This window comes from Halictus rubicundus, chromosome 12 (assembly GCF_050948215.1).
Source record: "Halictus rubicundus isolate RS-2024b chromosome 12, iyHalRubi1_principal, whole genome shotgun sequence".
Classification (NCBI taxonomy): domain Eukaryota; kingdom Metazoa; phylum Arthropoda; class Insecta; order Hymenoptera; family Halictidae; genus Halictus; species Halictus rubicundus.
The window spans coordinates 2,739,316-2,751,397 of NC_135160.1; the positions used below are offsets into that span (position 1 = coordinate 2,739,316).

Genomic DNA, 12,082 nt, shown 5'->3' on the forward strand with positions numbered 1-12,082 from the left:
TTAAAAAAAAGTTTCTCCGCGTCAGTCTGTTAACACCCTCTCCTCTCGGTCAGTTCTACAGGTTCCTATTTCACATGTATCTAAATACACGTGTAACAAAGTAATAAACGAATTCTTAAATACGCGAGTACCCGTGTTCCTAAGATTGTAAATGAACCGTTCTCTTGGAAATAGGCTTTCCATATGTCTACAGGGTGTCTTAGTATTCGCAGAGAGGAACAGAGAGTGCTCCGCCCGGGGTTTATGTGTTCCCGGTATAGTGCTGCACTCTAGTCCAATTTGTAACCTGGGCACCGACGAGATATTTAGAAAGACTGCCAGCCTTACGGGAGAATGTGTCGCTCGAAAAATGCGGTGTTTTCTACCGCCAAAAAATTTTGAAAAAACCTGACGAATTGCGGTTATTGATATTCATATTTGAGAATTTCTACATACGTTGTAACGCGCGCGCCAGTCTTTGACTGCTCTGTCCTCGTTATAGCATTCCTACACGGCTCCGAAAATTATTCGAAGTCGAATAAACCGCCGAATAAAGACACAGATGAAAATGAACACTTTATTCATCGCTAAAGATGAATCGCTCAACCCAATAAAAAATTATCTTTATTCGTCGAATAAATTCATTGGGTGTGGAATCTATTCAATCTATTCTTTTATGTTATCTCTAGATAACATAATTATTTTTATTTGACGCGTATTTTATTTCAATAAAAATTTTCCCATCTTTGCTTCTACAATTATATTATTTTATATTATATTAATTCATCCACGTGATTCTCTCTCAAACTCTATACTATTCGGAATAGTACGTTAAATAAACGCTACTCTGGTTTTCAACATATTTCTGTTCCTACAGATCGATCCTTGGAACAATTATCTATAAAAAAAGTGTAAGGTAATAATGCTTGTTCATGAAACATTTTTAAATTACAAATTAAGGTATCTCATATGAAAGAAGTAGAAATTGACTTTCCTAAAATTATGCTTTAATAATTTCTTACGTAAACATTTTTTACGAATTTTTTGTCCTTGATATTAGTTTTACTTTCAATATTTTAAATCTTAAAATCTTAAAAATCTTAAAAAGCAACACTAAAAAAAATATCTTTGAATGTAGAGAATGTAACATTTGATAATCGATATGGTTCCGTGTTGATTCACCTTCTCACCGATGAGAATTTCCTTAGTGGCCTTCTGCACCGACGAGATACCGTCGTTGGCCTTCTGTTTCTTACTCCAGCCAAAATCTATCCTAGAGGGCAGTAGAAATCACCGTATTTTTCGAGCGACACATTCTCCCGTAAGGCTGGCAGTCTTTCTAAATATCTCGTCGGTGGCCTGGGTCAGAACCTGCATTATCTTTTAGCATAGCTCAGATCCTACATCAACTTTAGCCTGGATCAGATCCTACCACAAATGGTAATGGGACTCTAGAGCTCCGCGAATGCGAGACAAAAAAATACATTAGGTGATTGGTCTACTCCTATACCTCGTCTGTGGTTCAATGTACATAATCAATTTTTAAGGGCCAGTTTTCCTACGTGGCCTTGAGTCGCCACGCTCCTAACAGGAACTAGGAGAAGCTTCCTAGCGATCGTCACGCTACGAACGGCCGCATAGGAGAAGCTCAAATGACAGTGTGTGTGCCGTGTGCGCGCCGTGTGCGTGTGCCATGGTTTGCTGCACACAACGCTAGATCGTACAAGGTTGCAAGGGTTCGGGAGGCCACGATTTATGGCCCGATAATGCAAAGATCGGGCTTTTCAAGGGTGAAAAGCGTTAGATAAAAGATAAATCTAGGTCGCTTGACTACCGGCAGGTCCTACTTTTGCGTTTTCTAGGCGTAATTTGCAAAATTCGGCAAAATTTGCACATAAGGACAATTTTCTTAAATAACCGGGTTCTTATGGAGACCGTTGGACTCAAGCGACCTAGCAGTGACATATACAATGTCAATGCAACCTTTATTGTATTGTATAATTACGTATTAAACACAGGAATCGTGGCCCCCGAAAACCATCCCGCACCTATTATTTCAATTAAATATAGTTCCGGCATTTTTCGCTACGAGCGCTGTATTCTGTTTCCGATCATTGTCGCATGATGCCTGTCAGAGAGGCTATCTGAGCACGCGTGGCCGACATCATAAACAACGGCGCTGCCGTAGCTTCGTTCGAACAGCCGTGCCGCGATGAGAATAGCAAGGTTTCGGGAGGCCGCGATTCCTGACTCTATAATACAAAGGTGGGGCATGTCATTGGTCAAAAGCGGTAGACGAAGGATAAATCTAGATCGCTTGACCACCGGCAGGTCCTACTTTTGCGTTTTCGAGCAACATTTTCCATTATTCGGTCGCATGACGCCTGTCAGAGAGGCGATCTGGGCACGCGTGGCCGACATCGTAAACGACGGCGCTGCCGTAGCTTCGTTCGAACAGCCGTGTCGCGGCACTCTCACACACCGCCAAGTCGGCCTGTACGTGTACCGATGAGACTAGCAAGGGTTCGGGAGGCCGCGATTCCTGACTCTATGGTACAAAGGTGGGGCATGTCATTGGTCAAAAGCGGTAGACGAAGGATAAATCTAGATCGCTTGACCACCGGCAGGTCCTACTTTTGCGTTTTCGAGCAACATTTTCCATTATTCGGTCGCATGACGCCTGTCAGAGAGGCGATCTGGGCACGCGTGGTCGACATCGTAAACGACGGCGCTGCCGTAGCTTCGTTCGAACAGCCGTGTCGCGGCACTCTCACACACCGCCAAGTCGGCCTGAACGTGTACCGATGAGACTAGCAAGGTTTCGGGAGGCGGCGATTCCTGACTCTATAATACAAAGGTGGGGCCTGTCAGTGGTCAAAAGCGGTAGACGAAGGATAAATGTAGATCGCTTGACCAACGGCAGGTCCTACTTTTGCGTTTTCGAGCAACATTTTCCATTATTCGGTCGCATGATGCCTGCCGTAGCTTCGTTCGAACAGGCGTGCCTCGGCACACTCACACACCGCCAGGTCGGCGCGTACGTGTACCTACGAGAATCGCAAGGGTCCGGGATGCGGCGACTCATTGCTCGATAATGCAAAATGGCAGAGTTGGGCAAAATATTTATCTAAATAAAAATTAGATAAGTAATACAGCCCATAGATGACTAAAGGTTGAAAGTACTCCAAAAATATTTTTCCGGAAAATTATTAAAAAATAGTTTAAACATAGTTAAAAAATGTTTTTACAATAGCGTAACAACAATCGTACGGCTAGAAATAGAAAAAACATCTGATTAAAGAAAAAAAAATTGGCCCGGGGCAGGATTAGAACCTGGTCCAAAAAGTCTTCAGCGGTTCCGCAGTCGGAGACCATAGCTACTGCACCAAGCGGTGCCGTTGAAAGTATCTTCGAAATACTGGGATATATCCTGCATAGTATAATTATCGTTTTTTGTACTACGCAATTTTTAAAGTTTGCACGATGTTTCTCCAAACTTAGGGATGTTTAATATTACATAATATATTTTTACGATAATTATAACTTAGTTTTTCACGGAAAAAACGCCGAAAAAAGTGGTTTTTATTTTTTCCTACTATGAGGCACCAAACGCAGGAATTTGAAAAAAATTGAGCAGAATACTTAGGACAATATCTTATTGCTAAATTAATTTTATTCTAGTTGCTCTTAGATTTCCATATGAAATCTGCATTTTTTCGATTTTTTTCGTGTTTTTCGATTTTTACAGCCAGAGTTTGCAACGGAAAAATCTGAAAACGACTCAAAGTATGTGGTTTGGTGTCCGACATGTGTGAGATTTTTTCAAAATTTTAAATTGTCATTAAATGGGGAAAATGGGCCAAAAACTGGATTTTTGTTTTTCCTCTATAACTACCCTTACGGATGAGCTATAGGGCTAAAACTTGGCTGAAAGGTATCTTTTTTGGTAGGCTATCGAATGTCGCAAATTGGAATAAAATCCCTTCCGGGGCCGATTTGGCCCCCAAAACCGGCTATAGCCTTTATATTCCTTATTCGAAGGTTCGAATAAAGAAAGTATCTTTATTCGACGAGAATTTATCTGACGAATAAAGATAATTTTTTTTATTCGTAGCGGATTTATTCGAACTTCGAATAATTTTTTCATCTTTTATCTGTATCTTTTATTCGAAGGCTTCGAATAAATCTGCGAATAACTTTTGCCAAGCGCCGAACGTCGAAGACCCAGCGACTGACAAACGACATACAATGTAAGCGGATGGAGAATCGCTCACGAATAAACTTTTAGATTTTTCAATATATCTTCATAAAATTGTGACGAGCGAATGGAGGGGATATTCCCGATAAAAATGAGGGCAAATTCGAGTGTAATCGAACAAGTTTCATTGATACGTAATGTTACGATAAAAATTACAATCTCATTAAAAACAGTCCAAATGATGTCGTGTTTCGACTCATTTTGATCGGGGTAAGCTCTACAACTTATTCGTATTAACAATATTGTTCTGATTAAAAACATAAAAGCATAAATTGCGAATAATGCTCGATTCTTCATCTGCTTACAATGTAGGCTGTTGGTCGGTCGCTCTGTCTTCGACGTTCGGCGCTCGTCAGTCCTCGTCGGACGTCGTCGTCGTTTATTCGTCGAGTTGGCAAAGCGGACAGAGAAACTCGAGAACCGTCGTCGCCGAGGAGTGGGCCACACATTGTCGGCTATATCGGTGTGAGATCAGACGACCACTACTAATCCAATTACAAAACTTCTTTATTTTTCGTTATTTTTTTATGAAACTTTTACCAACATATTCGTGGCATTTTTCTGATTAATTTTAAACCAAATATGATATAATTCCGATGATATTTACTTGTGTAACAAGTAGGCATGTGCGGGCCGCCCGATATTCGGATTCGGGTCGGGTCGCAGACAGTCGGGCGGGCTCGATTCGGGCGTGCGATACTTCATGACACATCGGGCTACTCGAGAGTTTCGGGGGGCCCGAGCATTTCGGGCTACCCGAGAGTTTCGGGCTGCCTGCTCGACTTTGTCCGGCGGGTTCGGAAAGAATCGGACAAGTTCGTGCGAGCGAGCCGACCTGGCGGTGTGTGAGTGTGCCGAGGCACGGCTGTTCGAACGAAGCTACGGCAGGCAGCATGCGACCGAATAATGGAAAATGTTGCTCGAAAACGCAAAAGTAGGACCTGCCGGTGGTCAAGCGATCTAGATTTATCCTTCGTCTACCGCTTTTGACCACTGACAGGCCCCACCTTTGTAGTATAGAGTCAGGAATCGTCGCCTCCCGAACCCTTGCTATTCTCATCGGTACACGTACACGCCGACTTGGCGGTGTGTGAGTGTGCCGCGACGCGGCTGTTCGAACGAAGCTACGGCAGCGCCGTCGTTTACGATGTCGGCCACGCGTGCCCAGATCGCCTCTCTGACAGGCGTCATGCGACCGAATAATGGAAAATGTTGCTCGAAAACGCAAAAGTAGGACCTGCCGGTGGTCAAGCGATCTAGATTTATCCTTCGTCTACCGCTTTTGACCACTGACAGGCCCCACCTTTGTATTATAGAGTCAGGAATCGTCGCCTCCCGAACCCTTGCTATTCTCATCGGTACACGTACACGCCGACTTGGCGGTGTGTGAGTGTGCCGCGACGCGGCTGTTCGAACGAAGCTACGGCAGCGCCGTCGTTTACGATGTCGGCCACGCGTGCCCAGATCGCCTCTCTGACAGGCGTTATGCGACCGAATAATGGAAAATGTTGCTCGAAAACGCAAAAGTAGGACCTGCCGGTGGTCAAGCGATCTAGATTTATCCTTCGTCTACCGCTTTTGACCACTGACAGGCCCCACCTTTGTATTATAGAGTCAGGAATCGCCGCCTCCCGAAACCTTGCTAGTCTCATCGGTACACGTACAGGCCGACTTGGCGGTGTGTGAGAGTGCCACGACACGGCTGTTCGAACGAAGCTACGGCAGCGCCGTCGTTTACGATGTCGACCACGCATGCTCAGATCGCATCTATTGTCAGAGATCATGCGATCGAATCAGAGAGGATACTCGGAAAATGCCACTCGACACTGAATGTGGAAAGTGCACCCAGCTCCCCATACTGGACGAAAATGTTACTATTTAGCTTCTTTGAGTGGCCGTTATAGCGGTACTATCGACTGTTCAAGGCCACCTGGGAAAACTGGCCCTTAAATATTTTTAAATAGCATCGTTCCTTCCATGGAGCATGCAGCACATAGAGTTGATACAGAATTTCTAATTAGCGCGCCTACGTTTTAGAGAATTAAAAACCTTCCGATTGAACCTTTTAACATTGCTAACATTTGTGTATAGATCGTGCGATATAATTTGATCTTTTGAAAGAAAAGTAACATTGGATTCATTAATGTATATGTATATACATATACTAAGATGTGATTCGATTTCCTCCGCGAGTTTTCTCTCTGAGTACAGTTCCGTGCACCATGACCACGGACGTAACACATGAGAACGAATTGTGTCAAGTTTCTCGCCGCTGTCATTTGACGAAGTTTCCTTAACCATCGTGCTGGATTTATTTTCTACCTGGCTTCGAAACGGTTTAATTAGTTTCTAATCGTTAGGTATGGCAGATACGACCGTGGACGCGACACGCCGTTTAAATGTTAAAAAACAGACCCTAGACGACGCTTATGCAGCGCCTGCAAATTTCCTCGAAATTGACGTGATTAATCCAATCACACACGGCGTCGGCAAGAGACGGTATACCGATTATGAAGTTCGCATGAGGGTAAGTAAAATCCTACCCTTCTAACAAATTAATCTTCCTTTGTTGATATCGCGGCGAGTTCGAAAAAAATATCTCGGTTATTGCATCGCCCGCGATCATTTTCTTTTTGCCGCTGAAATGCAACGCATCGCGTATTATTATCAAAAGAATACGCTTACGTGGACTTTACATCCCAAATTTAATCGAATTACATTCCATCATGAATTCATGAATCGTTTAACTATCATGCTATGCGCGATTGACTTTTGTTTTTCGTTAATAACACTGTACCATGGCCAGTACATACACACATCAATATTGTTAATTTTCCGACGTTAAATGTCATCTATCGGCTATTTTCCTTGTGTTCGACGTTATTTTTCAATGAATAGTGCAGTAATAATATTCGGGATGATTCTAATAATGTCATTAGGTTCATCAATCGCATCATGGGCAGTGTCTGTTATCTTACTTTTGGTGATAAAAAGGAACAGATACAAAAATGTATGTGATTCTCTGGTCCATTTATAGAATTGTAGATTAACTTATATTAATGATTCGGTGAACAGTAATAAATACAAGCAAATTGTGTTCAATTCAAACGTTTATCTAACATAATTTCATGTTAGAAATATTTTAAAGCAGCACTAATGTTTCTGCACCTTTTGTTATTACTACTTCAAATCAATGATTGTGACAATTATTTTCTATTTTTGTTCAGACAAACCTACCAGTTTTCAAAGTTAAAGATTCCACAGTGAGGAGAAGGTACAGTGACTTTGAATGGCTAAGGAATGAATTAGAAAGGGATAGCAAGGTCAGTTGGTAATTACGTTTACATTTATCCTATGATGTAGAATATAGGTGTTTACAGAGTTTTCATCATTTTAAAAATATATTTTCAATTCGTATAGATTGTAGTGCCTCCATTACCAGGGAAGGCCTGGAAACGCCAGATGCCTTTTCGAGGAGACGATGGTATTTTTGAAGAAGATTTTATTGAAAATCGAAGAAAAGGTTTAGAGGAATTTGTTAATAAGTATGTATATTTATGAGTTGAAAACATATAGCTTGTTATTGTGTCTTCTGAATTTCAAAACTGGAAAATCACAATTTTTTTTCAGAATAGCAGGACACCCACTAGCACAGAATGAAAGATGTTTACACATGTTTCTGCAAGAAGCTGTAATAGACAAGAACTACGTACCTGGAAAAATACGTAATACATAAGTTACAATAAGACTCATTGCAAGTATATTTTCCTCCCCACCTTCAATATTTAAAGTCATATTTGACTATGTTAAAAATTGATTCTAGAATTTTTTGAGAGATCCTTCTGTATTTATATGCAATATTTACTCGAGCTTTCAGTGCTGTGATGTCAAATTACAAAATTGGTTTCTTTTGAAGTAGTTGTGTTTCAAAGTTTATGTTCTATACACTCGGAAGGATCCAATTGTCATCATAAATCACTGAAACAGTGTAACAAGAGTTTTTTTTTTATTTCTGTTTCGTTTCACGATATCGTAATGTTTTTGACTTTTTTTTTTTAAAAAGAAAGAAAGTATATAATTTGATATTTATTATTACTTTCAGAGATTGCAAAGTTACATTGGATGAAACAGTTCAATTTATATACAAATACGAAATTCATAAATTCCGAAATATGGCATGAAATTAAGATATCAAGATGAAAGCTATTTATTTACAAGTTGTTCAATAGAAACAGTAATAGCTAGTTTTCTCTTGCTGTTTTAAAAACAATTTCAGTAAAATTCTGTATATATTTGCGGTATCATTGCGAACGTATATTTTGAAATCAAAAGTATTTAGAGTAAGATAAAGAGAAATAGACGAAAAATATAATATTTGCGAATTACAGTTTCCTATTGGACAACTTGTAAAGAGCATATAAATCGATGTATAAACAGTGCTATTGCAACTAGGAAGATAAGATATAATTCAGTTAAAAAATGGAGATAAATCTCTTTAAAAATTGTTTATAATTTCATATTCTCTACGTGAAAGGAGTGTTAAGAAATCGAAAAATTTACTGAACATACTTCTTTGTTTATTAATGATAAAAGTATATATAACTAAGGCGTTTCTGAATCTCCTTGTTATACATATACTTCTTGTTCTATTGTGACAAATAGAATGCAGAAATAATATTGTACTGGAATCAACAGTAAAATCAATATCTTCTATGTTGTGTTTTTATATTCTTTAAATTTACACTATAAGCAACATTTCTCTTAAAAGTTTGTAATTGTCAAAGGGACTGTGTACAGGGCATAGAAAAAGAAAGCTATTTTACTGTTTTTCATTTAAGTTTTCATTATCTATACTTGACTACACTAGTGTACATAATATGTATACCTGCGTATGTGTTTACACGCATACATACACGTATACTCTCACGTATACACAGGAGTATTGTATATCATGATAAATACTAAGAGGTATAAAAGAAGATTAAGACTGTGACTTACATACTACTTTGAAGCTTCGATGTTTAGTAACAAGAAAAGTCTTAATAAAAGTTTCTACTTGATTTAAAAAATATATGTATACATATATAGAACTTATTAACAAAAATGCAGAGCTGTAAAAATAAAATTTCAACCAACAATTTTATATGATTCATAAGGATACATTTCTACAAGAAAGATTGTTACTATGCTTTTCTATTTACACTGCATTCCTTTTGTATGCATACCTTTGGACAATCAATGTTTAACACACTTCTTTATTGCGTTCTTATCTTTTAAAATAATATGTACATTGTAGCCTTAAACTACATCTAAATTCGAAATCTTTAAACATTAAATAATTATGGCGCTAGTAACACAATTGTGTTAAGACAGTTTTTCCTCTTTAAGACTATGTAATTTATATTTATAAGTATACATCCTGTTTAGTTCTAATGAATTTTTTATTTTTAAAATACGTTTCTATATATTTACTCACGCAGTCTTGCTCTGAAAAACAAAAATAAATATTACTTATTTCACGCTGTACCACATTATTTTTATTAAGTATATTTTATATAGTACTAATGGACACTGACCAGGGAAAGTATTTTCAATAATAAGCATGTTGGCTATGTGCTTTGCAACTACTTTAAACAGTTGTCTGTTTTTTATTTTACGCTTCTTGTAAAATGGCATTAGATGTTTTACTATCCATGGTGCTATCCTCTCTTTACAAGCAGTCAAGTGTTCTTCAATACAGATCGGTAAATCTGGCATCATTTCTTCGTCGTCCGATTCTCCGAACAATTCGAGAAACTTTTCCTTTACTCTTACATGCTTTCTATAATTCTGCAAAGACAACTCTGTCATTTTTGCCTTTAACTTTGAAACTTGATACACGCGTTCTACGAACCAGATGCTATGCATCCTGCGTTTCTGTTTAGTTTCGGGAGTTTCGTCCTCTACTCCCAACAATTTGTTGGCTTCTCTATTCTTCATTTCTTTGTAGTAACTAAAACTATACTTTCCTGTATTTACATTTGATGGTTTTACATTATTGCTTCTAACGTTAAGCTTTGTACTGTCATTGCTTTCGGGTATGCAAGCAGAGCCATTGGAAGTTAGTGGAAAAAGAGAATTCGTTTCCAAGCATATTTTATTGATCTCTTTGTCCACATTAGCTTTACTCACTCCCGAATGTTTCTCTATTAACGTCATGAGATCGCTACTATCATCGCTATCACAGAACATGTCTTCCATGTGTTGTAAAAGCGAATCTTGAGAGTTTTCGTCTTCATTTTGAATACTGGATGGATTGTTTAACATTTGAGTGTTTGAATTATCCTGTGTACAATTAAAAATGTCATATTCCTCTTTAGCTATTTTGTCATCAACTGCCATTGTGTCAGTGAGTTCTTCGTCTGACTTAATCTTAAGTGTACTCTGTTCTATGTCGTTGCAGCAGGTAGAGTTTACGGTGGGTGAAGCTGTATTGTTGAAACTACAAGGATCAGATATTTCCTTCTGAATTTTGTTTGTATCAGTTACATCCGCTTCTACTTTGAGAACCGGCTCTTGTTCCTCGCAATATAGTTCCTCGCAATTAGATGTAATGCAAATGCTTTGAATATTATCGATTTTCTCCAATTCCGCCCATGAATTAATGGTCTGAACGCCTACGTCCACCTTGGTTGGAGGGGTTTCTAGAAATATCACTAACTTCTTATAAGCTTTCTTGTCCAAGGTATAAGACTTCACATCTGAAATCTATAAGTGTCTTACTTTTGACTGTTAATCGATTTAATTAATTGACTAACTAACATTAACACAATAAACTCACCATCTTCAACATATTTTGCCTATATAAAGATGCTTCTAAAGACGATCGTACAGCATACAATTCCATTTGGTTTGCACATTTTTTCAATTGTTCACACGATATATCTTTGTCTTTATCTTTATAATAAAGAATATAATTGGTGAGCAAACACTTATGAAGATACGAATAATATATTGCACGAACCTGTAATCCAAAGCATGTATTCGAATTAAACATCTAAATATCAAAAGTTGAAAAATAAATCGATGAACACTAAACTGTAAAAATTTACGAGATTGATTATTCACTAGCTAATAGAGACATACAGGTTTAAATATTGATATTTTGGAAAAATTAATTTGTTAAATGTATAAAACATGCCTTGGTGGTCAATCGAAGAAATTCATCGTTTGGATCAGTAGGAAATTGGAATTTGTTCGTCGAAAGGGAAGGTAATGATATTGACAAAAGATTATTAATATCTTCGAGACTGTCATCATCGGTATCCAAAATGTCGAATTCGTCTCGTTCCCTCTTCAATGGGAATGATATGTCCATTTTCTCCATCGTCGTCATTTTATTTCATAGTTTGTTGACTATTTCAAATTTCTCACTCGACAAACCTTGTAAATATTCACCGCGCTACAATGTCATGCTCAACGTTCTTATGAATGAAACGCCTAGTTTCCGCTCTATGAAACAAGCATAACACTTCAACAAATCTCTGTTCGCCTTCCAGAGTAGTAAACAAGCAATATTTCTGTATTTAATTGAAAATAATATTTATTATACTCACATATATATACATATTTGACTATAATAATAGTGGATCGCTAGCGAGACTAACTTCACGCGCATCGATATTGGTTGAATCTCCAAACCGTTTTTATCGCTAATATTTATGAAAACATTACGAAAAAACGAAAATGGTTTTGTAATTTCTCAAAATAGTACGTAATTGAAAAGAAATATTAGTAACATTATCTTTAATACAACAATTATTGTTTGATACTCATAAAGTTTTTATTATTTCTTATACAGGGTGT

The 12,082-nt window shown here is 38.1% G+C and overlaps 2 protein-coding genes across 2 annotated transcripts; one reads left to right on the forward strand and one right to left on the reverse strand.

The window, feature by feature from the left end:
* The first annotated feature begins 6,450 nt into the window (after window positions 1-6,450).
* On the forward strand, window positions 6,451-9,763 carry Snx3 (sorting nexin 3). Its single transcript, XM_076797384.1, has 4 exons — window positions 6,451-6,764; window positions 7,465-7,560; window positions 7,658-7,782; window positions 7,868-9,763. The coding sequence occupies exons 1-4, from the start codon at window positions 6,600-6,602 to the stop codon at window positions 7,971-7,973; spliced, it is 492 nt and encodes a 163-aa protein (XP_076653499.1). The 5' UTR covers window positions 6,451-6,599; the 3' UTR covers window positions 7,974-9,763.
* On the reverse strand, window positions 7,868-11,981 carry LOC143359456 (uncharacterized). Its single transcript, XM_076797385.1, has 4 exons — window positions 11,418-11,981; window positions 11,058-11,240; window positions 9,814-10,984; window positions 7,868-9,724 (listed from the first exon to the last, which is right to left on the reverse strand). The coding sequence occupies exons 1-4, from the start codon at window positions 11,610-11,612 to the stop codon at window positions 9,642-9,644; spliced, it is 1,632 nt and encodes a 543-aa protein (XP_076653500.1). The 5' UTR covers window positions 11,613-11,981; the 3' UTR covers window positions 7,868-9,641.
* Between the last annotated feature and the right edge of the window lie 101 nt (window positions 11,982-12,082).

Coding starts and splice junctions, on each gene's coding strand:
- LOC143359456 (XM_076797385.1), bottom strand. CDS start 11,612: ATGACGACGATGGAGAAAATGGACATATCATTCCCATTGAAGAGGGAA. Junction 11,241..11,417: donor TTCTTCGATTGACCACCAAG/GCATGTTTTATA, acceptor TTTGGATTACAG/GTTCGTGCAATATATTATTC. Junction 10,985..11,057: donor GGCAAAATATGTTGAAGATG/GTGAGTTTATTG, acceptor AGACACTTATAG/ATTTCAGATGTGAAGTCTTA.
- Snx3 (XM_076797384.1), top strand. CDS start 6,600: ATGGCAGATACGACCGTGGACGCGACACGCCGTTTAAATGTTAAAAAA. Junction 6,765..7,464: donor ATTATGAAGTTCGCATGAGG/GTAAGTAAAATC, acceptor ATTTTTGTTCAG/ACAAACCTACCAGTTTTCAA. Junction 7,561..7,657: donor AATTAGAAAGGGATAGCAAG/GTCAGTTGGTAA, acceptor CAATTCGTATAG/ATTGTAGTGCCTCCATTACC.